The sequence below is a fragment of the Struthio camelus genome, chromosome 1 (assembly GCF_040807025.1).
Source record: "Struthio camelus isolate bStrCam1 chromosome 1, bStrCam1.hap1, whole genome shotgun sequence".
Classification (NCBI taxonomy): domain Eukaryota; kingdom Metazoa; phylum Chordata; class Aves; order Struthioniformes; family Struthionidae; genus Struthio; species Struthio camelus.
In genome coordinates, this window is record NC_090942.1 from 8,690,155 (window position 1) to 8,717,236 (window position 27,082).

At 41.6% G+C, this 27,082-nt stretch overlaps 2 protein-coding genes and 1 long non-coding RNA gene across 4 annotated transcripts; 1 reads left to right on the top strand and 2 right to left on the bottom strand.

Moving 5' to 3' along the window:
- Positions 1–661: 661 nt before the first annotated feature.
- CDNF (cerebral dopamine neurotrophic factor) lies at positions 662–5,628 on the bottom strand. The gene is made up of 4 exons (XM_068931193.1): positions 5,586–5,628; positions 4,229–4,368; positions 3,161–3,263; positions 662–858 (listed from the first exon to the last, which is right to left on the bottom strand). The coding sequence occupies exons 1-4, from the start codon at positions 5,626–5,628 to the stop codon at positions 662–664; spliced, it is 483 nt and encodes a 160-aa protein (XP_068787294.1).
- Positions 5,629–5,909: 281 nt separating this feature from the next.
- LOC138062087 (uncharacterized) lies at positions 5,910–10,426 on the bottom strand. The gene is made up of 3 exons (XR_011136101.1): positions 10,170–10,426; positions 7,747–7,821; positions 5,910–6,088 (listed from the first exon to the last, which is right to left on the bottom strand). It is a non-coding gene; the product is annotated as an uncharacterized lncRNA (long non-coding RNA).
- Positions 10,427–10,695: 269 nt separating this feature from the next.
- HSPA14 (heat shock protein family A (Hsp70) member 14) lies at positions 10,696–25,996 on the top strand. 2 transcript variants are annotated; one of them, XM_068918135.1, is made up of 14 exons: positions 10,696–10,855; positions 10,984–11,064; positions 11,151–11,233; positions 12,276–12,324; positions 13,245–13,338; positions 13,455–13,545; positions 14,907–15,011; positions 15,815–15,976; positions 17,024–17,179; positions 18,487–18,589; positions 20,963–21,178; positions 21,600–21,773; positions 22,779–22,849; positions 25,273–25,996. In XM_068918135.1, exons 1-14 carry the CDS (start codon positions 10,799–10,801, stop codon positions 25,349–25,351), a joined length of 1,521 nt encoding a protein of 506 aa, XP_068774236.1. In that variant the 5' UTR covers positions 10,696–10,798; the 3' UTR covers positions 25,352–25,996. The 2 variants fall into 2 exon arrangements, 1 of the variants encoding a protein (XP_068774236.1); XR_011136130.1 differs by having other exon boundaries at positions 10,708–10,855; positions 21,649–21,773.
- Positions 25,997–27,082: the final 1,086 nt, after the last annotated feature.

The following is a 27,082-nucleotide window of genomic DNA, read 5'->3' on the forward strand; positions in this document are numbered from 1 at the left end:
AAAATCAGAAAAGTGGATGCACAGGAATGGTGGTAATGCGTAGTAAGAGGCAGATCGTTTCCTAGCAACACTTGCTTTAGGCCGGTTAGTTTTGATCAGCGTTCTGTAGCTAATAAGCTGCAATTTTTTATCTGTACTGCCTCTCTCTTATCTACCTGTGCTGAAAGGGAGATTAAAAACATTAGAGAACATAGGATAGTGTCTAACTCTCCTAAACTATCCATCTGAAAGTGAGATATCTGAGTACACCTCCACCACGTTTTGACACTTCCCTATCTCCATCCTCTCATGTGCTCCAGGAATACCCCACGGCTAATTCTGCTCTCAGTATCATCAGTGAGAGACCTTTAATTTCACTGGCAATAGGACAAAGCTCTTAGATTTTACTTCTTTATAGATTTCTTTTGTGTCTTTATTTCACATCATGTCACTAGAGAATAAGCTAAGAGCCACGTTCTGTGCATGTGTGTAAATGTGTGCATGTGTCTTGGCATATTGGGACTGAGGCCTCTGCTCACCTATTGCAATGAAAATAATTAATGAGCCCAGAAACATTAGTAACCCTTTCTGAAGGTGTTTGGAAAATGTCTTGCACCTCTAGGGTGCTACAAAAGCAGCTCCTACTGAAACCTTCAACATTCCCTTTAGACAGCATGTGTGATCAGTACGTGCTGCTTTGTACAGTGTCTGATCTAAGATTTCCGCATGCATGCTTAGGGACCAGCACCTTCATCAGGCTCCCAAGCTCTGTTTTCTCCATGCAGGCTCTGTTCACTTCTCCCCAGCTTGACAGTAACTTCCAAAGCTCAGCCTCTCTCATCTTGGAGAGCTCCACGGATTTTAAGTCCAGTTTCCTTTCTGCAAGGGGAAAGAATGTGAGACATGCTTTACAGAGCACGTAAGTTTTCATGTTGTCCTCAACTCCTCTGCGCTGCCAGAGGGGGAAAAAATCATCCAGTTCATGCAAATGCTGCAGAGGGACTTCTGTAATTTAGGGGGTAGTGGAGTCAGGGACAGCAGTTGCTATGCCGACTGACACAGGCTTGCAGGCTTGTGCCATCCACAGCGATCCATCTGCCACTCAAACTATTTAAAGACAGTGATCAGTGCTTTGCCAGTCTATGATGCCTCTAGAGTTGCTAGCACCAGCTCCTCTGTCTCACTTTTTCCCCCACGCTTAGGGATTTTCATGGCCTTCCTCTCCCCACGAGAAAGAGTGTGGAATGAGTCTACACCAGAGAAACCACACAGGAGAGCGAACCACAAAAAGTGCCCAGGCGTGGGAAAAGCTTGCGCCAGCCCTTGCACTTTGTTAGGACAAGAGAAACAGATCAACCACAAGATACGAAACCATTCAAAATGAGGCTTCTTTCATTCCACGGGACTGTCTGCTCACTTCCGACATTCAGTTTTTATTTGCCATAAAAAACTCTCTGGGTAAGGGGAGAGCAAGCATGTTTTTGACACAGAAAGAAAGCAAGGACTGATTAACTGAAGAGAGAGAAGAGATTTAATTTATTCAAGTTATTTAAAACTCTGCAGTCTTTGTTAACAGCTGCTTACTTGAATAACCAACCTCTCTCCGAAGGATCCAGCACTGCTCCTCCTTCACTGAAGAGCTGGGAAAGTGCCCATCTGCCTGTGTGAGTCATCCAGACTGGCCTGCAACAAAGACTGCTCTGGCTAGGATGAAAATATAAGCCCCAAACTTGTTACTTTTTCTGGCCTATTCCGTAAGCAGATGAGAACAGGGAGGGAGAGAGTACAGAACTATTTATTTCTCTTTCTATTTACATTTAGAAAGGCTAAAGAATTGAAAGAGTCTGTGAGCAGGGACCCAGAGGGATAAATGAATATGAGTAAACACCAAGGCTCCAAAGCCCAACGATTTGCTTTAGAACCTGGACCGACCACATCCGTGCTCACTGAACCGAATATCTGTGTTCTTAAGCTTTTCACAGACGCTTGGCACGGGCGCATGGGCACCCACAGGGCAACTGACTTCAGCAGTGATTTCTGTGCATGCATTACCGGTGCCTCCGCAGTAACAGCACCAAAACATACGGGACAGGGAGCTAATACCAAGGGAAAAGAGCACATTGCTGAGGGGATCCTGAAAAGGGAGGCATGCTTTTAGCACTCTTTGAGGCCCCCGGGAGTGGAGGGCGCACAGGCACCCAAACGTCAGGGGCGTTGACTCCCACAAGCCACTTGCTATGACCATGGAACATCCCGTTCCATGTGGGTAAAACAGTTAACTCCAGTAAAGCAGACAGCGTATTTGCCAGCGATCTGGATAAAAGACGTTGATAACATGTAAACAATGTACCGATAACATGCGAATAGTGGATTCTCCTTTTCTGGCTGAAAAGTGGTTTTGAATGATGTTATAACTATTTCGCGATATTTTGTTTAATTCTGTACCTAAAATAAATCCTGAAGGTAATCTGTGCATTACATCAGTCTGTCATGAACATAATGAATGTGCAATTAAATGAATTAGTGAATAAATTGATACACCAATGAAGCACTGCTCTTTCATTGTAAAGTGCATCATATTGAAAGCAATGAAGATTTTTCAACAGGGAGAAGACAAACAGACCACCTGCGGTTTTAAATTACGGATGAAATTCTTCTCTTTACTCAATCTGTCCTACCAAGACCCATGGTGAATAAGCTCTCTTCAGCACAGGAGTATGGAGGAGGCTGGTCTGCTGAAACCTCTGCTTATAATCTGGCCAGATTGAGTCTCTGTTTCTTTGCACCCTGGGGAACTCCTGTTGATCTGACTGGCATCTTCATTTTTCGCTTTTACTATGATTGTAAATTATTCGTGGCAGAGCTTGTCCTTTTGTTCTGTGGTTGAACAGAACTCAGAGGAATAATGTCCGGGCGTGAGAACAGTGCAGGAAAATCCCCAAATGATAACCTGGGAAAATCAGAAGCTGAAAATTCAGTAAATCTATTTTTGCAATAGGTAGGTCCATGAGAGTGGTGCTGCACCTATCTGTCTCCTCCGCTGGAAGAGACAAGCCAGAATCACATGCAACTGTGTTAAGGTAGCGCTGCACCTGAGCTAACACACTAATTCTCAGCGGCGGCCATTAGCCCAAGCACATCGCTGCACTCATGTGAGCGTGTCCCTTCCGGGCTGCCTTACTCGTGTCCTTGTGGTTGGCTGTGCCCACTGCTGTAAACATATCTAAAGGTTTTCTCAGTGAAGTGCCACAAAAAAGGGTGACCAGCCTCAGCAGCGCATTGACCTTGAGGCAAAAAGGTGCAGAATTCAGAAAACAAAAGCAGAGCAGAGCTAAAGACAGCACAGTTCTCATGTAGGGCAGGATTTCTCCCTTGTGAGATAGCAGAAAGCTCGAGTCTTCCGCAGCAGCTCTTCTGCGAGGGCCCCAGAGATTCCCTTCGAACTCCTCACAAGAAAAACGTCTGCTTATCAGAGCTGGGAGAGGAAGGAAAGTTATTTCTTTCTCCAAAGAGCACTAGGAAAGAAGCGAGGAGTCCCTGCAGCATGACTGATTGACATCAGAGCACGGAGAGATTTTACAACGTAAAGCCTGTGATTGCAAGAAGGTCCTTTGGTAGGATCAGCTGATATACTGCGTCCTAACTGCAAGGACCCTAGGTCTGCCCTGAAACAGAAGTCTCCTTCAGTCTCCAAAAATTTTAGACAACAATGATAGATATTCTCTTATATTCAGTTATCTGGACCCAGATCAATACTACCAGAAGACACAAAAACATTGGGTGCCTGAAATACCTCAGCCCTAAGTTTCCTCTATAAAGGGAAAACAGTGCAGTTGTCTGTTTATAGGCAGTGCAGCCTCCCTCCTCTGCAGCCCTTGCCTCTCCAAGATTTAATCTGGAAAGGTAAAAGGGGATTTCAGTATATCTATTCAGTCCTCAGCTGCTGCACTGCCAACAACTGTGCTAATTTTCCCCTATTGTAACGGGCTGTTTAGGGTCCCAGCCAATGACCAGGGAAGCTGCTGGAAAGAATCCCACTGATTTCAATGGCTGTCTAACAACATGGATCCATATACACTGAAAATTAACTCCAAACTCATTTCATACAGGCCACAGGACTGTCCTCTGTTACTTGTAATTATCAGTTATTATTGTGAACACTGGATTTGAATTAATGCCCAAGAGTGCAGATGGACAGATATTTTTACCTAACAAAAAACCTACCATTTAACTAGGACTTTCTTAGAACAAAAGAGAATGGTTCCAGATGCTGTCCTTTTCCTTTTGCATCCTCACAGCTGCTGACCAGCTCTTTCTCTATGGTGTCCACAGCAAAATCTGAATCTCTTTTTAGTGAACTGTAAAATCTGTCCAAAAATTCTTTACATGCTGCAGCAAGAAAATAAAATCCTTAAGCTGAACAGCAGAAAGCTGCTGGCAAAGCTGCCAAAGGAATGTTAACAAGTTAGCTAAAGACAGGGATCATCAACAATTAAAAAAAAAAAAAAGGCTGCTGTGGAGTTTAAAAAAAGAACTTTAATTTGATCTTTTAGCTTTATAGATAATGGTGGCTCTGTCTGTGGGAAAGGAATTCATTCCGTCAGTTCTGTATGGATGCCATCAAAACTTTTTTTAATAAAAGGAGCTCAAGATATATCGCCACTTTGATCTCAGTTCAATAAAGCCAATCTTAAGAGTTGGTTTTAGCCTGGACCTTTAATTGTGTTTAATCACTTTTCCCAAAAATCAATGTAGTTGACATGATACTGACCGAGACCGGTCAGCAGAGATAAGGAAGAGCTATGGTCTAGCTACATCGTCCAATCACAATCACCTCTAAGGAGGCAACTAATGATTGTAGTTATCCTCACAACACCTTTGGGAGGAAGGGAAAAGGCTACTGTGCTTTCTTTCAGATGAAAAACTCAAGAAACAGTAAAATTACATTACTTGCTCATGATCACACAGTAAATCGCTAACCGAACACAAAATTAACTCCTTGTTTCAAGCTAGCACCCTCCCCCGTAAATCAGATCTTATGCCTAGTATAAGACATCCATCACTAACTGACCTCCTGTTGACCATGACCGATTTTGGTGTAGTCAGCTCTGGGTCACTCATTCAATTCTTAAACTGCTAATTTAGGCGCTGGTCAGTTTTCTATTGAAGTCATGCCACAGAGTGTAAAATTCATCCCAGTTCTCAATGAACACAGGGCTTTCCTCTACAAGTGCAAAAGTGAATTTCATGCGTATATCTCAATGCAACCTGCTTGGAAGGCTCTGGGCGTTCATCATTGCACCCTTTGTAATGTCATAACTTAGGTCTGCATTATTAATGCAAACATTTCATATTTACAAGGCATCTTCCAGCTACAGATCTCAGAACGCTTCCTATCTATTACTACAACCTTTCAACATCCCTGTAAAGTGATTTTGGCATCATTTAGGAGATGGAAAAACTGGAACATGGAGAGGAAAAAGGCCAAAATTTTGAAAGGAAGTTTTTTGAAGCTTTTTCTGTTATTGTTCTTGGGAAAAAGCTCACTTGAATGTATGTTTAAAAGTTCTCAGATTTGACATGAGCAATAAAATTGTTCAGCCAACCATGACCATCATAGATGCGACTAGAGATGCGAGCGCCTAGCATGCTCTACAGCAATTCCCGAAATAGCAATGAGGCTAATGCATATTTCTGATTTTAGTCACTTAAACTGTATGTGCAATTATGTGTAATGCGTGCTTAATCTTACTCTAAAGAAAATCATACCTATTTGACTTTCGTAACGGACTACAAAGCCTTCTCAAAGGTGACTTCTGTGAGTTCGCAATTCTACCGGTATGTCTGCTGTGTCTAATTAGCCATTAGTGCCTCCTTAGCTCTATCAAGAATAATCTGCAGTTGGGAGAATGGAGCCAGAAGAGAATTGTATCAGAGTAACTTGGAACAGGTTGGTTTATTCAGGTCAATGCTGTTTTCAGACTGAGTTAGCGGAAAAAGTCCAAGTCTTTGGCCAGCTCCCTCAGGACACCTCAGTGCGGGTCAGCAGCTCTTCTAGTGAACGATGGTCACTGTCTCATGTACGGGTTGATGTTTTGGTTGTCTCAGGCTGCAAAGCAACAGAATTTTTGCTACTTCATGACTCAGGCTTGTGACACGGAGTGGAATAAAGGATGGGCTATTTTGCCAGTAATCAAAGCTTTTCCAATAAAAGAGAGTAAGAAAATTAACAGTCTTGACTTCCAACTAAGAGCAGATTTTTAATATGCTTTGTGTCATTTAGAATACAAAAATATTTTGAGGTATTCTCTAATAAGCACTCTGGTGTAAGAAAAAAGAAATCTGGCTTCAGCTTTACTGTAAACCTACTGAGCTGCCAAACAGACTCAACGTTGCAGATTTGTAAGGCGCTGCAATTGCATGTTGCATTTATGCCACCTACAGGCAGTAACATCAACCTTTCAGCAGATTTGCCTGCCAGGCTTGCTGAGTACTCTTGGACTGCACTGGGAAAAGACTCCAAAGCAGTCAGCCCAACCCTCTACTCATAAAAAGCACTCAGTTCAGCTTATTAAAACTTAACACAAATATTTAATTAATCTGAGCCACTAATATGAACTTGCCTTTTCCATGTCACTTAGTTACTGGTACAGCGAAGCAATGAGAATACTGAAATCCACTTTTGTCAAGCGTGCTTTGAAATGTGCGGCAAGCCTTATGGCATACTCCGAAAAGGCTTTCATTCTCCACTGAAATCCAGTGCCTTTGGGGGTGATATACAGACAGACCTCCCAACAACACGAGACAGGGAAATGTATTCCTGTGCCCAAAATAAGTGATGCAAAAAATAATGATGATGTAATTACTGCTTGGGATTTAGGCAAGGAGTTTGAGGAGCCTCTTTCTATGCAAAAAAATCCCATGGAAGCTTTTACGAGCATAAGCGATGGGGCGGAAATTGTACATCATTAGGAAGTTAGCACCTCCAATAGGACTGTACAGTCTCATGCTGTCTCAGGGAACCGGCTGCGTTCAAAACCGGGGGGAAGTGCCACCTGGTGGACTGTTGTCCAGATCCCACTGCAGCTGGCTTCTCCCTAGAGCCTATTTACATCCCAAGGCCAGAGAAGATCAAAGGGCATGGTATTGCAACCGCCATCTTTAGCTTCCTTAGAGCTTAATTTCCTCAGAATTAACTCAGAATATGCATGAGATAATTAAAAGAAGTTCTCTTATCCTTCTTCCCTCACCCCAGAGGACATTTAAGAGCATATACTATTTGCTGGACATGAAAAAGTCTTGTTCAACAGACACACTTGCTTGCACTCAAAATACTTAGCAGATGTTACTGCCTTACTTGCAGAAATCTCCACGATTCTCCGGCAGTCACCTTACTTTGGACAGCGTCAGGGGAATCCATTTCTGCATCCAAGCTTCTCAGCTGACTGCGAGCTCTCAGTGCAAAAAAGCTTGAGCTTTTGCACAGGTTCATTTTATACTGTGCTAACAGTTGGTCTTACTGTGGCAAGTCTGGTTTTTGGATTGGCTGAGAGATCTGCCACGGAGTGGGAGAGACTGGGGTGCTCAGAAATCCTGCTTTAGTCTCACTGTGAAGGCTTGTGCTACCAGCCAGTCAGCTGGGAAATATTACTAACAGGTTTCAGCAGAGTACCTGGCTAAATCAGAGGTGGATTTTTGGCAGGGGGAGTTAAGAAATCCCTCTCTGAGCACACCTGAGCATGGTGAGTCTGCTAATGATGTATGTACCTGTGAATGTACAGGTCTCTCATCAGACTGCGGCCACCTCTCTCTCTTGCCTCTGGCTCAAAGGGACGGCTCCTCCTGGAGGTGTAAAGATGTATATGTCAGTTGCCTGAGTCCACACTGCTGCTGGCTTCAGTACTCTGCTCCTCAGCCCTACCCTTAATCAACAGCAAGAACATTAAGGTTTGCACTTACTTACAGAACTGTTATTGCAGGCAGGGCAGCCTTTTACATTTTATTTAGAAGTGGGTTGCTCACTCACGTCTCAGCCAACCCAGACGCAGTGGCAGCTCCAGAGCTTCCCACTAGCTATGGGGCAGACAAGCTCTTCTCGGTCCTAAACAACTACTACTGGCTGCATAAATCAGCTGCCATAATTCTCCGCCAGGGTGTTTCTTGTCTGCTTCCATGCAGGTTTGCTTGAACTTGGAAGGAGTACTAACCGCTTTAGTTAAAATAACCAGAACTTGTTTGTGTCTATCCTGATATGTCCATGGCATTACAATATCTGTAAAACAACCATGCATGCGCATAGCAGAATCATGAAGTAAACGGTGTGCATTTGTGTAGCAGAGACTTTGGCAGTGTGGCCACAAGCGCTTTTTGACACACAAATTACACACGCAGTTTTAGATTCTAATCCCAACACCTGTTTATCAGCAAAAAATGATGCAATTGGAATTAAGATTTCAGGGAAAACATCAGAAAGTTACTCTGGGAGGGTTCTGGTACTAGGGGCTTCTTTTCTCCTTTACCCTCCTAACTTCACTGTCCTCCATCTTAACCTTTGTCAAAGACACCCTCCTCCTTATTGCTTTCTCTCCTGAGATACCCTTCTATAATACTTTCTCCAGTCCCTCCAGGTCTCCCCTGTTCACCTCTACACTTCTTCCCTTGCCATTCCTCTGTCTATAAAGGGAGGCAGGAAAGGAGCTACAATTTGAAAACACTTTAAAGGTACTGTTTTCAGTTGTACAAGGTTTGCCTTTATCAGCCCCGGTATCATCTCACGCACATGGACTCCTCACAATTTGAGCTCCAGCCAGGCTTCCCCTTGGTCAGACTTCAGGCAGCTCAGTTGTTCCCAAAGAGATGGTCCTGTGACTAGAATACTTAGGAAACCCAGGAAAAGTTTTGTGACACAAAATTCCTCTATGACCTAGGTTAACTCCTTTAACCCTTACGTAATCTTCATTTGCTCCTTTAAGCCTTCTGCGTACCATATAAAGCAAGGATAAGGACAATTTTTACTGCTGGTTGATGCAGTAAGTCGGAACCATATTGCATTTAGTCTCCTTACAAAAATGAGAGCCAAATAAGCACCGTGAGTTATTACAGAAGCACTGTGATATTTACAGTGAGAGGGCACAAAAGTTGCGCTTTTTAGTGCAAAGACTCTGCTGTCTTTTAAGGTGCATGGAGAAACTGGCTGCATCCAAAACCTGCTCTCTGAGTGTTCCTCAAAAGGGATCTGTGGGCACGTGTCACTAAAACTGCGCTGGATATTGGTTTGTGACGTCTTTCTTCCGTGCGTTAGCTCAAATATAATAGTTAAAAAAATATTCTCCCACTTTCTTTTCCCAAACTGATTTAAGATCTACTGCTGCTAAGTCCGTTATCTTCCCCTTTTCACTATAGACCCTCTCAGCCTGTTTACCAACTGTGCTTGATTATTGTAATACATATTTGAATATGCCGCATAAAGCCAAAGGCAGAAGTTTTTGTTATTAAATGCAGCCTGTCTATTGTAATATACCTAAACTTGACGTGGGGGGAAGGTAGCCAACTTTCCTTTGCTGTCCCTAAAGCAGGCTGTTGCCTGAAGTACACCTGAGAAACACAAAGGTCCAAGGTTTTCTGGGACCAAAAAGACTACCCCACAACAGCTCTGTGTTCGTCATCAGGCCATGTGAAACGTGAGCAGCCTTCAACACGGCAAAACCGGTTTTGTCTGGAAGAAGTGAGCTCTGTATGATATTAAATTTCTCCAAATCATGACTTGACTTAAAAAGGACATGGGCTGGAAGTCTTTTTTTTTTCTTTCCGTGTAATAACGGTGAGATGGACTTCACCGGTGTCACTGTAGCATAAGAAGATACCGAGCTTTACTTGCAGACACCGGCCATGCACAGTTAAGACTACGGAAAGCTTGACTGGCAACAATTATGATACTTGGATGCAAATATCTACACCTTCTCCATGTGCTTCAGTGTCTGCAAATAACCCGAGAGAGAAAACTTTGGCATAAAGCAACCCCCCACCCCAAAATTACATGCATGAAATAGCTTCATTCACCTTCCTCTCTTTCAATCCCTATTTTCCTAGTGATTGTGTCACCTGGGGTTAAATCAAACGTTTGGAAAAAGAGTCTGACCCTAGCCCCTAGCTAGGCTGAAGTTTTAGTTGCGGTTCCACTTTCGGTTTACCCGTCACCAGCGGCAGGTTTCTGTGACAGAGAGGGGCGGCGACCGCGGCCTCCATCTCCGGTGCGACCCGCAGGCCCAGGGCCGAGGCCCCTGCGGGGCCAGGCAGCAAGCCTCCTACCCTGCCGTCACGCCTGGGGTTTCCGGGGGCTCGCCCGCAAGGGAAAGGGTGTTTGGGGACTGTTTCTAGAAGGAAGTAAAGACATTTGCATTCCTTGCGCACTTTTTTTACACAAGGCCCGATAGGCGCCGCGAGGACCGCGCTCCTAACGGCCGCTACCGCCAAAGCCGCCGCCCCCTCCCGCGGCACCTCTGCCTCGTTACTATGCGCGATGACGCCCGTCTCCTGATTTTTCTGATTGGCCGCTCGGCCGATTGACGACGCTGCCAAGCCGCGCCGAGCGCAGCGGCGCGGAGAAGGGAGGGAGGAGAGGGGGAACAGGAGGGGAACCTTGCGCTTCTCTGTGATTGGTTTGAGTGGGAGGGCGGTGCGGGCTCTGATTGGCGGGCGAGGAGAAGCGGGCAGCGGGATTGGTTCCGTGGGAGGGTAGGGGGGCGCGACCGGAGAGAGGGAGGGCGCCGTGCATTGTGGGGGAGGAGAGGGGGTAGCGCGCGTGGAGCGTGAGGGGTTAATGGCGGCCATCGGCGTCCACCTGGGCGCTACCTGTGCCTGCGCCGCCGTCTACAAGGTGCGGGGCCGGGGGCGGTGGGCCGGGACCGGGACCGGGACCGGGACCGGGACCGGGACCGGGACCGAGGCGGGGTGGGAGCTGGCTGCGGGCTGCGGGCGGCTCACGGGCGGCGCCTCTCTCCTCAGGATGGCCGCGCGGACGTGGTGGCCAACGACGCCGGGGACCGGGTGACTCCCGCCGTGGTGGCGTTCTCGGAAAGCGAGGAGGTGGGTGAGGCGGCCGGCTGCGGCCCTGGCTCGGGGGAGAGGGCAGCTCAGCCCGGCCCTTACCGTCCGCTCTCTCTCTCGTGCAGGTGGTTGGCTTGGCCGCGAAGCAGAGCAGGATCAGAAACGTTTCCAGCACTGTGGTGAAAGTAAAGCAGATCCTTGGGCGAAGGTAAGAGAATAGGTGCGATGTGAGACTCGAGGAGTTTAGTGTTCCCCGTCGAAGCTCGTCAGTGCGATGCGGCTTCAGCACTGGTCTGCTGAAGGTATTTTGTATGGAAGATATTTTATGCTTAAGCAGTAGCGGTTAGGTTAACCTGACTTTGACCGGAGTGTAAGTAAGTATGTTGTTGCTTTAAAACTTACCCTATGTTTCATTACAGGTGTGAAGAGAGGTATAGTATTTTGTACCAGAATTTGCTTCCATATTCAAATTTCAACAGGAATTTAATAATAAGTAGAACATTTGATAGGTGCTTAAGTTCCTTAACTAAAAAAACATGTTTTTTTATCTGCAAATCTTAGTGAGGCTAAAATCAACTCTGGCTAAGTTCATTTAAAATTTGGTATCACAGTTATTACAGTGATGAAATGCAAATGCATCTTGTTATTCTTCAGTTAGGGGACCTGTGACGATTTGCAGTGACAGTTGCAATGACTTTTAAACTAAACTTGGTGGCTCAGGTTTGACAATAGAGATTCCGTAAAACATTTTGGTGGTAATCTAGTTGTATGGTACGGTTCTTTAACTGAAATGAGTTGACTAGAAGCTATCTGTTCTGATGTTTTTCTTAGCATTTTTTTCAGAGCCTTATCTTTCTGCAGTCAGTGGAAGTTTAAAGAGGGTTAGCTTGTTGCTGCCATGTTATTTCGGTCAGTGCAATAAAAGTGATACAAAAATCTTTTATAACTGATTACTGAGGCTAGCATTAAGTTAAAGCAGGGTTTTTTTTCTCCTTTTAATGTTATGTGCTGTTTATCTTAACTTTCAAATATCTATTTCTTTCTTAGTTTGGGGGAAGGAGGTTGAAAGATACCAGCAGTCAGAGCCATTTCTTCTTCTTCTCCTGTATAGATGTATCCATAGTGAGAACAGGAATTTTGGGGGAAGTGTAGTTTCATATACTACAGACTTTACTAGGAACACCAGCGAGATGAATCTTTGAAATTTATTTATAAGGATTTGTTCTGCTGTTCCGAATTTGTCTTGATAGCTCTGGTGACCCACAAGCTGAGAAATACATTACGGAAAGCAAGTGTTCGGTGAGTATGATCTAATTCTTCTTGCTCTCAGAATAGCTTGTATCATTCTGTAGTTGTTTTTTTTTTTTATTGTATTGTTTGTGCCACACCATGCTTGTGTTCTTTAGTGATCAGCTCCCGTTATATGAGGTCTATATGATGCTGTGTAGAACGTGGGTCTGTTTCCACAAGGTGGAAGCTTCGCCATGTCCTGAAATCTCCCATTTTGGCATAGGCCAAAAGAAAAACTATCTGTGTCTCTGGGGCGTTCTCAAAAGGGATGGTGCTTCAATATATTCAGATAATAGCACCGTACTGTTTCTTAGTGCTGGTAGAAGACCCTCAGGGTAGGGCATTTGTGATTGCAAAAGCTTAACCACTCGACTTAATCAAGTTATTTAATTTGGCTAATACTGTGCTCGTTCCTGGAAATCTTCTGGCAAAGCAAGAGAAAAACTACCCTAAATCATACAAAAAGTCACTCTTTCCCTCACGTTCTTTTGAATCTGTAACTATGTGAGTACCACTTAGTAAGTTGTATCCGGGCTTTGACTTATCCCTAAGGGGAATGAGTTTTTTCACTGGTCTTTGACTCTTTGTATTGATAAGCTTATGTAGTCAACTGTTATTGAATATAAGCAAGTAAATACTCTTGCTCTGAAATTTCCTTTTGTACTAAGGAAAACCCCTTAATTGTAAAAGGAGGTCAGGAGCCTTTAACTCCATATCAATGTCACTATCCTATTTACTGGATAATGCAAGATTTCTTTGTGATCTGTCTTTGATAAATGTTTTGGAAGTGTTTATTCCCTAGCGAAATACTAACAGAGAGACTGTAAAGTCCAGTGCTTTTGACTTCAAATGGAAATTAAAGTAAACATTGCTGTTTCATTAATAACCAAATTAGACGTCTTAGGAAAGTGTGTTGGTTTTGCTTACAGATAATTGAGAAGAATGGAAAACTTCACTATGAAATAGATAATAAACTTATTAATCCAGAAGATGTCGCAAAACTCATTTTCAGTAAAATGAAAGGTATATAGTAACTAAAATCATAAGATAATTTGTTTAAAGCTGTCCTCATGTTTTTAAGATGTGGTGTGTTGGTTTTTTGCTTTTAATCAACATATTCTGCCTATGTTTATAAACAGAAACTGCTCAGTCTGCATTGGGTTCAGATGTAAATGACGTTGTTATCACTGTACCATTTGATTTTGGAGAGAATCAGAAAAATGCCCTTGGGTAAGAGGATTAAGATTTTTCTGTTATTTAACATGCCTAAAGCAGACCGGCTGGCAGATCAGCAACGGGAAGTCTCCTGCTGGACTTTGGTTTTCAGCTGTCAGTTGAGAAGTTGGAATGCTCTTTTGAATAGCGAAAATGCAATAATCAGGAAATAAAATCCTGACTCTGAACTCCATAAAGAGTTTACTACTGTGTCATAAGCAGTCAAATTCTGAATCCATTAAAGTGAGAGGGAGTTGTGATAACATCAGAGAGAGAATTTCATTTCAGAAGTATTATCTCTCATGGCCCTTCAGTGTCCTCTTAGGAATGTATGCAGTTTGTCTCTGTCTTCCTCAATGGTTTCCCACCCCTTTACACAGCAAAACTCGCCAACCCAAGTGGCTTTGCATGATATCGTTGAGGACTTTTTTTTTTGGTCAAAGAGGTGATACTGAATACATACAAAGACAGAAATCCTGTTATTGGGTATGTGGTTTCTTGGCCAAGTTTAAGAGAACCTTGCAGGGCAGCATAGGATACCCTGTACTCCTGTTGCTTCTGTTCTTGGAACGTACTCCGGGGGTGTCGGTCGCTCTCCCTTTTCATCAAAAATGACTGAAGTAAAATGAAGTTCTGCTTGGAAGTGCAGCTGCGAAAGTTTCTGCATGTGAAAAGATGAGCAGACTTTTGACATGTCAAAAGTCTAATCTGTGCATAATCAGCAGCATATCTTACTAGTTTCTGGTATTTGGAAGCTGTTAAGAGCCCTCCTGAAATATTGAAGGCATGCGTAGTTAGTCATAGAATGTAAGGGAGCTGGGTATTTGCAATATGTATAATGAATAAAAAAAACCAATTTTTCTAGCATACAAGTATCAAAGTAACTTCAGAATGGAGAAAATGAATTGTAGGACAGTTCCAAAGACACTGAACTTCCAACGCAATGTTTAAAGTAAGCCGTGGCAACTTGAATTGGAAGTAAAAGCATATTTTCCTCACGTAACATCTGATGAAATGACATACCAAACTTTTAATGCCATACACCTGGGAATAAGTTACCACAATTGCTTGGGTGTGGGTTTTTTGACTTTTCTGTTGAGGGGGCTGTTTTTTTAATTTTTTTAAAATGTGTAAGACTGATTGTCAAGGAAAACGCTGATGTATAAGTGCAGAACAGAACCAGCTACTTGAAGAGCAGAGTAGGAACTGAAGTTGTTCACAATTTTTCTTTTCCAGTTGCTTTACAGCTTGATATTAACAAAGTAACCAAGTTCTGAATTGGTGACGTATCTAGTTCTGATGAAGTCTTAATAGTGTGCATAACTCTAATGAAATCATTAAATGCTGTTATGAAATGCTGCTATGCCTTATCACAGGGAAGCAGCTGCGGCTGCTGGATTTAATGTTATGAGGTTAATCCATGAGCCATCTGCAGCTCTCCTGGCTTACGGAATTGGCCAAGATTCACCCACTGGGAAAAGGTAGAATTTTAATACTTAAATTTAAGCTACCATAGTTAAATCCATAGGAGTTTAACAAGTCAAGTTCTATCCTGAGAAATCTTAAATGGGGGGGGGGGGGGGAATGCTGTCTTGCTGTAACAGTAAATATAAAATTAATAATTTGAAGCTCCGTCTTCTCTTTTTTTCTGTAAAGCTGTTTGCCAGTAGCCCATAATGTTTCAAAACCCTTTGTAGTTCTGGTGTTGTTTTTTTAAGATACGTTTGTCTCCAGATTCTGTCTTGCTCTTTCATGAGCAGACTGGCTTCAAGGAAGATGTATCCCTTTACTTGCATAGGTTTAGGTGAAGCTGATTTATAATTGTGGGAGTCCTTGTCATTTTACAGACCATAGAATAACTAAAGCTGAGTTCCTAGACGCAGCAGGTGGACTTGGTTTCCCTAATATGACTATTCAGATAATTTGCAAGGTTTTCAAAATAACAAAGACCACCCACAAGGCAAACAGATGTTTTATTTTTTCTTGGTGTTTTTTTTTACCCTCTTATAATTGCATTGTATGATGTTAAACGTAATATCGAGTACTGATTTGTTTTGTAGGGTAAACATTGGCTACTCTTCCTGTATTTGTATCTTGTCCTTTAGGGAACCTTATAACTTAGTTGCTGGTACCCCAGATGCATTAAATTCAAACAGCCCGAATCAGGTTCTCTTTACAAAGAACTGATCAAAACCTGAAATGTATTACGATGATGATCTTTTGGAAAGACAAAACAAACACAATTGTAGATGGTTTTAATACTCTTTTTTTCCCCCTATGGCAGCAATGTGTTGGTTTATAAACTTGGTGGAACATCACTCTCTATCACAGTCATAGAAGTAAACAGTGGAATATACCGTGTTCTGGCTACAAACACAGATGATAGCATAGGTGGAGTTTGCTTCACAGAGGCTTTAGCGCAACACTTAGCGTCTGAATTTCAGAGGTAGGTTTTGAATTCCAAGTATGTATGTTGTTAGCACACAAACTTCATTGTCTAATGTTCACGTTCAAACAAAAAAAAAAAAAAAAAAGGATGTTACTTTGTTCTGGCAGATCTAGCAGGCTGTCCATGACTGAAATGACTCAGAAATATTAAAGAAACAGTTAGCTGTTGGTGGGAGGGAGGAAGGGGAAAGATGTTGGTTTTGGGTAGGCGTTGTCTGAATTCAGTGCTGGAATTTTTTTTTTTTTTTTTTTTTGGTGCTGTGCTACAAACTTCTGTTTGGAGTGATGCGTGTGACCACTGACTGCATATATCCTTTCAATTAAAAGCTCTCAGGGGGCACGGATTTAGCTTGCTGCTGTGTTTGTGTATTTGTGTGTGTGTGCATGCATGCGCTTGTTGGCATGAAAGACCATGGAGAGGCCTGGGTTATCGTTTCACACTATGATGATGAAAAACAACCAATATATTATAAGTTAGGTTTTCTTGATGACAGTTCTTTTGAGTTTCCTTTGTTAATACAAAGGAATAAGCCTGAAAATATTAGTGTTTTCATATACTTCTAAAGCCTTTAAATATTCTAATCCTCTGAGAGCTGCTTTTTAGAGACTGTTTTGAGGTGGCCAACTGAGTACTATCACACAGTGAGACTTTTTGGACGAAACGTTATTTTGTTAACACGTCTTACGTTCCGTGTTTGATTGCTTACGATAACCTCGGTGGTTACAGATAATTTGCAGCGTTTTCTTGCTGTTTCTTGAGTTACTTACAGGATTCATTCGGAGGAGAAATCTCTCTGTATGAGACTTGAGAAATCTCTGTCTGATAAACACTAGTGTCTGAGTTCACAGGAGTGCCTCTACCCAATGTTCTGTAGTTGAATTTGAAATACTTTTATTTTTCTTGATAAACTTTCAATAGGGCAGTATGGGCAGTACTGAAACGTATGGTGGAAATTGTTCAATAGCTTTAACCTCTTTTTCCTTTCAGAAAGTTAGCATATCACTCAAATGTGTGCTTTCCTGAATACCTTTCTGTTTAACGTAGGTCTTGTAAACATGATATCAGAGGAAATCCCAGAGCCATGATGAAGTTAATGAACAGCGCTGATCTTGCAAAGCACTCGCTATCAACCCTGGGAAGTGCAAACTGTTTTGTAGATTCACTATATGATGGCTTGGATTTTGATTGTAATGTGTCCAGGTAAAACAACTCTGGAAGTTACTTCTCCTATATTGTTTTGTGCTTTAATTTTTTTTCTGCTTCATTTTTAGGTTGTTCAATAAAATTTTACATTGGTGACATTAATTTTAGAAATAACTAGGCTGAAAGAAAGCAAATTTTTGTCTTTTATCTTTGTTTCGTGTTAATGGTTCTGTTATGAGGAAGATCTTCAGTAGTTGGGCAGTAGCACTACACAATGTTGCCATAATGGTTTGAAGATAAACTGAAAAAAGATACAGGGAGGCCCCATGTTTAGAACCTGTTTGATTGAAAGGAGAATCAGTGCTGGAATTATTCAAGGCGCTTTTATTCTCTTAATAGACTTCTTAAAAAGGAAAAGGCTTTTAGTCTCTTTTCACCGAAATGAGCTCCAGAAGAACAGGAGCCGGGGAAACTTTGTCTCTCTTTTTGACAGCTGGGAGTGGAGAAATGCTTTCTGTCTATTTATGGGAGTTCTTTTGTTTATACTGCTGTGTCCTCCTGAAAGCTTTTTCTCTCCTGGGGTGGTCTCTTAATGAAATATTTTGCTGACCTTTAGTTGCTCTTCCAGTCAGCAACTTTGGCAAAATGAAATAGATTTTTTTTTAAAAAAAAAAAATCAGAACTGTGCATGTGTTGTTGCACCAGTTGGATTTGGTGAGATAAGGCACGGTATGTCTGCCGATCCAAGAAGTTCTGCTGTACAACATCTGTTTGGCTCGGCTTGGATTAGGATTCTAGTCCTGTGAACTACAGTGTTGCAGAATTTGATTCTGTGCTCGTGCAGAGTGAAGCTTGTTCTTCAGGCTCTTTCAAGCCTGGAAACATACAAAAGTTATGATTTTTGTATGTTTAAGTAACCTACTCCTGTGTATATGCAGGAGACAATTTGCCTCTGAAAATTCAGCTGGCATGTTTCAGTCTCTGTGTCCCTTTGTGTCAGCTTGAAGCTGATAGAATGGTTCCAGGATTTTTGCTTCTTAATTGTCATGACTTGTATGTGAAAAATGAGTGAGAAGGGGTGTTTTTCTAGAGTGCACTTTAAAAAAAAAAAAAAAAATCAGTCTGCACAGGTGTTAGTAATAGAAGCAATAGTACAGCTATTTTCACAGTAAAATCACTTCTTTGGGATTAATGGTTAAGGGGGAAAAAAGACTTTATCTACTTGAAAAAAAATTTATTTAATGTGAAGATTAGCTAAGGAAGTTAAGTATATTCTAAAAATGATCGTTCTTCCATTTCAAGTGTTTACTCTTCTAGTGGTTGAGACAGTATTTCTTATTTTTATTCTTTTTTTCTTTTTTTAGGGCCAGGTTTGAACTTATTTGTTCTCCACTTTTTAGTAAGTGTATAGAAGCAATTAAAAAACTATTGCAGCAAGTTGGGTTTACAGCAGATGATATTAATAAGGTAATAATGGAAATAATTTTTGTCTCTAGTATGCTTTTTAACTCCACAAGAAAAATTTGAGACCCGTTTTCCTTACGGACTGTAATAAGATTATTTCCCGATGTGTTTAAGCATTTTGGATCGGGTTCAACAAAGTATGTAGGCTCAGGCTCTTAGAGCTCCTGTCCTTGCTTTAATGTCAGTTTTTTGAAGTTAAGCAGAAGTTAGTTTCAGAGTCTGGAGTGTGTTTTGCAGCTACTTATTCACTAAACGATAAAGTATTCATCTGAATTCTGTGTATAACTCGCAGTAGAGCTGAGGATTATTTTCTTCAAGTTCAGTCAGTAGACTTTTTCCTCTACCTTCACTGAGCTTTGGATTGGGTTTGCTGACACTTGTGAAGATATTATTGGACTTGGCCTGTCCTATGAGTTGAACAGATCCCTTAATGTCTGCTTGGCGCCCATGTTCAGCCGCCCTTCGTTTCCCTTGTTAACCTAAAAACTTATGATTTGGCATCGGATGTGTTTATACCTTTTTAAGGAGTAAGGTAGCAAATATCACTTCGTTTCATTCAAATGTCTGCAGCTTGGTACAAGAGTAATTTTATCTCAGCTGCTGTATGCCTGTGTCTGGAAAATAATGCTGTACTGTTGCGTGCGAAATCCACCAGTAGCAAGTATTCTACAGCAAAAGTTAGCCAGCACTTCCAGTGATATGGACTGCCACTTCAGACTCTTAATTACTGTTCACTCTGATTTTTGAATTCTAGAAGTAGACTAGTGAAGTATCCTAGGCCATTGTTCGCAATGTCTTTTGTTTTCTGGTGGCAATACATCAAGTGGCCCACTGTGCCCCCAGGCTTTAATAATCCTGTTAAATAAATGCAACTGTAGTAAAAAACAAGTGAGCCTAACTAATGGTTTCTGAGTTATGCTTTACACGACTAAAACTGGGAGTTAGCTTGATTTCCATATCTGGTTGATCTCGAGTAAGTTACTGTAAGAAATAAAAGGTTTATAAGGGCTCTTTTCCTAAGCAAGAGGACCAAGCAGCACAAAGTCCAGCAGCTGGGTACCAGTGGCGTTCTCAGGGTTTGATACTGAGGCCAAGATTGTTTAATATCTTTATTAAGAACCTGAATGACGGGGTAGTATGCGTTCTCAGCAAGTTTGCAGGCAGTACCAAATTGAGGGAAGCAGTTGTTACACTGGAAGGCTGGGCTGCTATTCAGAGGAACTCAAAAGGTAAGACAAACGGACCGACAGAAGCATCGTGAAGTTCCGTGAGAGGCCAATGTAGAGTCCTGCATTTGGGATGCAGTAATCCCATGCAGCAGGATAGGCTGGGGGTTGATTAGCTAGAAAGCACCTTTTGGAAAAAAAGATCTGGGGCTCTTGGTCAACAAGTTAAAACAAGAGTTGGCAGAGTACTATTGCAGCAAGGAAGGCCAGTTGCCTGCTGGCTTGTAATAAGCGTAGCCAGTAGGTGTAGGAAAGAGATTGTTTCCCTACCTGGCGCTTGATGAGACTGCGTATAGGCTCTGTCCAGTTTGGGGCTTCCTGTAGAAGAAAGGAGACTGACATACTGGAATGAGTCCAGTTGGAGGGCTCCCAGGAGGGTTTGGGGCTGGAGCGTATGGCTTGCAAGGAAAGACCGAGAGAATTGGGGTCTGTTCGGCCTTAAGAAGAGAAGGCTCAGGGAAGATGTTGTTGCCGTCTACCGCTGTATAACGGGAAGGCGTAGGCGAGGCAACACGAGACTCTTCTGAGAAGTACATGATGGAAGGATGGGTGGCAATGGACACAAGTTGCAACATGGAAATTCTAGATAAAAATAAAAGAATTTTTACTGTGTGGGTGGTCAGACTCTGTAACAGGGGCCCAAGGGAGGCTGTGGATTCTCTATCTTCAGAGATAAGGTCCTGGGCCGTTTTTTCTAACTGGGCCTGTCCTGAGCAGGAGGTTGGACTTGACGGACTCTGGAGGTTCCTTCCAAACAAACATGGCTTTATGTTGGATTCCTAGATTTTAAAAATGTCACTTCATCTAGCTGATGCTCCCTATAAGAGGCACTTCATCAATATACTACTTCAAGCTTGCCTTAATTTCAAATGCAGAAAACCCAGAAGTCAACATAACAATTTTTCTAACAGTTACAGATGATAAAATATCCCAGAGCAGTTTGTGCCTCTGTACTGAAAGTTGGAGCGTGTCTCACTTTATAATTCTGAAGAAAGATTTGAAGTCATTGATGCATATTTCCTAGGTAGTTCTGTGTGGTGGGTCTGCTCGAGTGCCAAAGCTACAGCGGCTGACGCATATTTCCTAGGTAGTTCTGTGTGGTGGGTCTGCTCGAATCCCAAAGCTACAGCGGCTGACGCATATTTTCTAGGTAGTTCTGTGTGGTGGGTCTGCTCGAATCCCAAAGCTACAGCAGCTGATCAAAGACATTTTTCCAACTGTGGAGTTGCTGAACTCTATTCCTCCGGATGAAGTAATTCCCATTGGTGCAGCCATAGAGGCAGGAATTCTACTGGGGAAAGAAAATCCCTCTTTAGAAGAGGAAGCACTCTTAATTGAGTGTTCTGCCAAAGATATTCTACTTAAGGTAAGGCTAAAATTGTTTAACTTTTGAACACTTTACTATTGTGATGAATACACAGTACTGCTTCTGTGGTACTGATGTTAGAGGTGTGGTATTGCTAGAGGTGTGGTATTGCTTTAGTATTGGTCTTACAGATAAGTTATCGGTCGGCTCTAAGTGTTGATTTAAGCTTTTCAGAACTGGTAGAGAAACTCCTCTTGACTTCAGTGGGGGTTAGATTTGGTCCTTGCTATGTTACGCTGGCTGGATTGATCATGTATTTATAGTTATTTCAATCTTTGGAATTGCTGTGATGGTAAATAACCTTCAGCAGAAGGTCTGAATCTTGAGGTTTTTATTTTTTTGCATGGCACACTGTTTTATAGCTTCCAGCTCACTGAAGCGTAGAGAAAGGCATGAACTTTTTTTTTTTTTCTTTTTTAAGGGAGTAGACGAGTCAGGGGCTGACAAATTCACAGTGCTATTTCCATCAGGGACACCATTACCAGCTCGAAGGCAGCACACCTTGCGTGCTCCTGGAAGTGCTGCTTCTGTGTGCCTTGAGCTATATGAGTCATTAGGGAAAAGTCCTTTGAATGAAGATGACAAATTTGCACAGGTGAGTATGCACATTCCTATACATTTTTATGCGAATTATTTTTTTTGCAGACCCACCTGATTTCCAAATAAAATAAAACCAAAATTAACCCCACCCCTACCAAACCTCTCGTTGCAAAATTAGAATGACATGCATCTTTTTGGAAGTTATCCTTAAACATACTTTATAGCACGTTTGTGGAAGAATTTAAGCACTCTTTAAAGAAACTTTAACTCTTCCTCTTAAATTTCTGAATGCCTGTCTGGTTTTCACGTATGGCTCTATGGCAGTGCAGCTGATCTGGGATGAAAGTTCATAACCAATCATCTCGGTAGTATGCAGGTCTCCAAAAAGTTTAAAAATAAAATTACTGGAGGTAACGAGGCGGCCAGTGTATGTACTATTATACTTTTTAATAGTCCTAGATTGGACGAGATCTTAGCATTAAATACCACTCTGAAAATCAAGTGTGGTAAGATGAGATAATTAAATCTTCATCTGGCATGAAGGTATTACTGATGAGTCATTCCATTAAGAGAACACAGCTTGCTTTAAACAGTATGATGTACTTAGTTTTCCTTCAGTTCCCCTGACTTATGGAGGCGAGTGCAGGGAACGTGTGGCTGGAAATGGACACCATGCTTGAGGAGAGTTTCACTCCACCGTAGGGTTGCCCAAAGGTCTGTGAGGGGATAGGTCATTGTGCAGTAATTATAAAACTGATCCTAGATAAAGGAGCATGTTCACCTTTTACTCCAGTCCATGAGAGTTGTAGGCTCTCCAGCCATCTTGATAATAGACTCGGAAACATGAAAACAGGTATGTAAATAGCTAAACGCATATAGAATTGCACTACACCTGTATGAAATCCACTAAGGTATGCTAAGGTATGCTTTGATGTTAAATTATTAATAGCAGATGCTAAACAAAATGAATTGTGCACCTTATCACTTGTATTGCTGTTGTCTTTCCGTTAAACTCCTGTGCAAAGATCTAGAGAATTTATATTTTATCTTTTTTTAATAGATTGTGCTCCAGGATTTAGATAAAAAGGAGGATGGTCTACATGATATACTAACTGTCCTCACTATGAAGAGGTACCCAAAATATTTCTTGTTCTGCTCTTGAACTTGCTGTGTGGTGCTTCTGAGATTCTTCCGAGTCTCTCTCTCGCTCTCTTTTTTTTTTTTCTTCATCCTTGTTACAAGAACGTTTAGTTTTACTTTAAGAAATGTCAGCGTTTCGTTGTTGGGCTGTGTCTTCACAGGGACAAATTCTGTAAGAAAGCATGTTTTTCATACAGTAACTTCTGTGCTTTCATTGGTCAACAGTAGCAAAGCCTGAGAAATGCTTTAATTTTCCCCAGAGGACCTTTCCTAACCTGGCCACTCTCTGATTCTGTGATACTGACTAATAAGAAAGGACAACCCTTTTTTGCCTCTCTTAGTTTCTTGACATCTTTATCAGAAAAATTACTGAATGTTTGACTGGAGGTTAAAAGAAAAAAAAAAAAAAAACAAACACAGTGCAACTTTGGATTGACATTAGAGTTATTGGAGATGTGATGCTATGTGCATGAGGTTCTTTACTGGGCTTTTGGGACAAAACTAAAGGCTCTTAAACCAATAAGTTTTTTTGCTAGCCGTAGTTTTAGTAAAAATGGAGTTGAGACATAAATGTCAGTGTTGGCCACAGTCTCCTTTTTGCATCTCTGGAAAACTCATGGCAGAGATGAGTACACTGACACAAAATTCATTGGGACTAGTTTTGCAAACAAGTTCAACAGCTTGATGGGCAGAGAGTTTGATAGTTCATCCATGAAAAACTTAAAAATGGGCAGATAAGTGATAACTACCCAAATCTTAAAGAAACTATTCAGATCAAGTCAGTTGAATTATTACTGATCGTTTACCCATTGGTTCAACTGTTGTCGTCTTCCATTAATGCAGCAACTTGATGGCACTGTTTCGGTGGCATCATCAATTCACAAATAACGTATTCATATAGATGTGGCAGAGCCTTACAGCTTTATTTTACCTCTGGAATTATACAGCTGTCTGTTTTGACTCCTACGGGAATAAAACTTAATGCAGTTGTGTAGAGAACTCTTTAGGTAACTCTTGAACTGCTGAGTAGTTTAACTATGCTTGACAGTAGTCAAGATCTCAAATTCCCTGTGAAGTAGGGGTAAGGAAATTTCTGTGTGTGTGTTGTTTTTGTGGTGGTGGTGGTGTTTTGTTTTTTTTTTTTTTTTAATGTCCACACTCTCGGGAAAAACTGAGGTGGGTTCTGTCTTCATTAGTTGTAATGGATCCATGAAGGACTTCATACATATGCTGCGTTTGTGATGAAAACCTGTGTTCTTACCCTTTTAGAAACAGCATTGTTAAGCATGAGAAACAATGCTGCAGGAAATCATGCTTCCTAAATCTACCTTTTACACTAGATTAAGTGGAGAAGATCTCTTATTTCGCATTTAAAAACAAGAAAGAGAAAGTTATTTGAAGGGATTTCTCTGGACCTGCTTAGGCCTTAATAGTAGGGGTTGGATCATTTGGAATAAAATTTCACTTTCTGCTACCTTCATACATTACTTAGACTAAGTAGTTAAAACATTTGGTGGTCTTCTGAGGATTGCCATGAAGTTCACATCACTTTTCTAAATAAGAAAGTTTTCTAGATGTTGCTAAGATACTACTTGCTGTTTGAGTACACAATACTTTTTTTTTTGTTGTTCTTGACTACCAGATGTATTAATGCTCTATTCATAGACTTCACCAGAAATACCTTGTTAGTCATACAGAGGTTTGCACTTAAGCTGTGTTTTCCTTGTCAACCTTTATATAAGCAACTGTATATTGCAGAGAACTTGCAGTATGTTAAAGGGTTTTTTTGATAGTATTTAGGTTAAAAGCTCAGTGAAGAGTTCACTGGAAACCATCATCTATTTCTCCTAAATCTTAGGCATGACTACTTCATATTATGTCTAGATGAAGTAGGATTTGATGCTACCTCCAATTCTTTGACTTAAAATTGATGCTTTCTTCTTTAAAGCTTGCTTGTTATTTAAAAGAATATTTCTGCTTTTCTAAAGGAGAACTGTCATGCTTTCAGAAGACCTCTTTATCTGTTGGTTGCTGTTACTCAGAGTTTCCAAGATAGATATTTTGAATGATGTTACTACATATCTGTTTACAAACTCCTATTAAAGGAACTTAGTTACAATACAATAAACATATAAATATGTAATCATGTTCCAGAGTCTCTTCCATTATGAAGAAGACAGAAGCTTTAATGGAGAGCAAGAAGTGCATATCTAACTACTCAGCACAGTAAACTAAACTTCATAAATCAATTTAATCTGTGGTGAAGCTTGTTCTCCACTGGTTTGTGATGTTACTCTTTTTTTCTCTTCGTCTGCATGAAGAATATCGCTGTTAATCCTCTCTGAAACATGCAGTAACATATTAATAAGATGTATGTTGCGATAGTCCTAAACGTACCTTTTTATTTTATCTAGGGATGGGTCCTTGCATGTTACCTGCACAGATCAAGATACAGGAAAATGTGAAGTCATCACTGTTGAAGTGGCATCATAGTCCCATTTGAAAGGAAGCATTTTTCTGAGCTGTTTTTGTCTCTTGTTGGCTTGTCCTCCAAAGTGATGACTATCTCTCAAGTGTCTTTAATTATTCGTAGAAGACTGTAATAAACTGAAGTAAAACCTTAGTTTGCCACCAAGTCTGTTTGGAGTGGGAAATACAGAATGTTGATCTAGACATGCAGACAGATGAGCGTTGAATTATCGGCAGCACTTTTTTTTAAGAAAAATAAAAAAAGGTCCAAAAGGCAAATCGTCAGGGCTATGATTCAGGAACAAGCATATTACATAATCTGTAATATTTGTGATTTGATTCGAAAAGGATTTTTCTGTAGACTAAGCAAGACCTATACCCATGTGACCAGTATATTTGCAGTTTCGACAGCAAAACAAGAACTAACAAAAAGCAGTCTTGTAAGTATCTACTCTCAAACAACTGTACCAGATTGTACTAAAATCCTGTATAGCCTTGAAAAGGTTACCTGGAACCCCAGAGGTGATGCCCATTTGAGCTGGGCTCTTGAGAATTGGATTTTTCTGTGGAACTATTGTAAGACGTTTTTGTGATGCTACCTGAAAAATGTGTTTAAGGGGTATATGTGCTTATTTATGTGTTGTTAATAAAATACTTTTTTATACAGTTGCTGACATATTGTGGCACTCTTCTAATTTCTAGCCAGACAAATTGATATATGTAGTGACTTATAAACTGATAGCCTTTTTTTCATTTTAGGTGCAGGATTAATAAAAAGGAGATGGAGCAGGCCAGTGTACTTACAGGATGTGGGGATCTCAGCCTAATGTGTAGGTAACAGGGACATCAGTTAAATCTGCCATAGGACCATGTGTTATCTTGCCAAATATTTAATATATATTAAATTACCTTACAATTAAGAGGCATAAGCAGACACCAGAGAAGGGGATGCCAGTTTGGGATTTAGGAGACTTGGATCCAATTATCTGCTCTTCTATAGATTTCAAATGCTTAAATCTTCTCTTTCTCAGTTATGCATCCTAGAAAATGTATTGTAGTATTCTTTCTCCCTCTCAAAAGAATTAGATTCTATAATAGCAGAGTTATAAAACTTAGTGCACTCCAAACGTGTTTTATCAGATGAAACACCGGAAGTGTAAGGCTGTCTTAACTAAGGTGCTGTGTAAGTTCTGCCTCCCCTGGCTCTGCTGCTTTGATCCCTTTAAAAACAGGTAAACAGTTCGGGAACTCCTGTGTGAAAACTTGTAAACGGAGGCTTGGGAAAGCCCATGTCTTGTGCCTTGCGGCAGGGAAGCCCTACAGCCCTTACCCAGAAATGGGTGCACTTTTCTTCGCTGTGACAGAAATCCAAGTGAAGAGACACTTGGCGCTAACTAGCGTCCAGACGTACATCCCGTCAGCCTGTTTTGCTCTATGTAACTTTTAATGGTACAAATTCAGGGGGGTTGTGGGATTTTGAAAGGTATGTTAAGAGCAAGAACCTCTTCCGAGACCTGAATTGTGAGGAGAGCCTAAGTAAGGCTTCCCTCGGCTTTTCTGTCTCGCAGCTCTGCCTTTCCGCCTGCTGCTGCGGTGCCCTCAGCTTCGGGGGCTCTCTACACCGCTTCCTTCCCTGTGGGGAAGGCCGGGTGCTGACGGGGGGAGCGGCCAGAAAGGGAGCCTCAGCCGGAGGAGGGGTTCGGGCAGCTAGAAGGGGGCCGCAGCCCTTCCCTCCCTTCCCCTCAGGCCAGGCGG

Bases quoted from the DNA above. Each gene is read 5' to 3' on its own strand.
- CDNF (XM_068931193.1), bottom strand. From the start codon at position 5,628: ATGCTAGGCGCTCGCATCTCTAGTCGCATCTATGATGGTCATG. The intron at 4,369-5,585 runs GTTGGCTGAACA...TTCTTGCTGCAG, and splicing joins TCGCATCTATGATGGTCATG to CATGTAAAGAATTTTTGGAC. The intron at 859-3,160 runs GTAAGGCAGCCC...TTCCCCTTGCAG, and splicing joins AGCCAACCACAAGGACACGA to AAAGGAAACTGGACTTAAAA.
- HSPA14 (XM_068918135.1), top strand. From the start codon at position 10,799: ATGGCGGCCATCGGCGTCCACCTGGGCGCTACCTGTGCCTGCGCCGCC. The intron at 13,339-13,454 runs GTATATAGTAAC...GTTTATAAACAG, and splicing joins CATTTTCAGTAAAATGAAAG to AAACTGCTCAGTCTGCATTG. The intron at 15,977-17,023 runs GTAGGTTTTGAA...TGTTTAACGTAG, and splicing joins TTAGCGTCTGAATTTCAGAG to GTCTTGTAAACATGATATCA.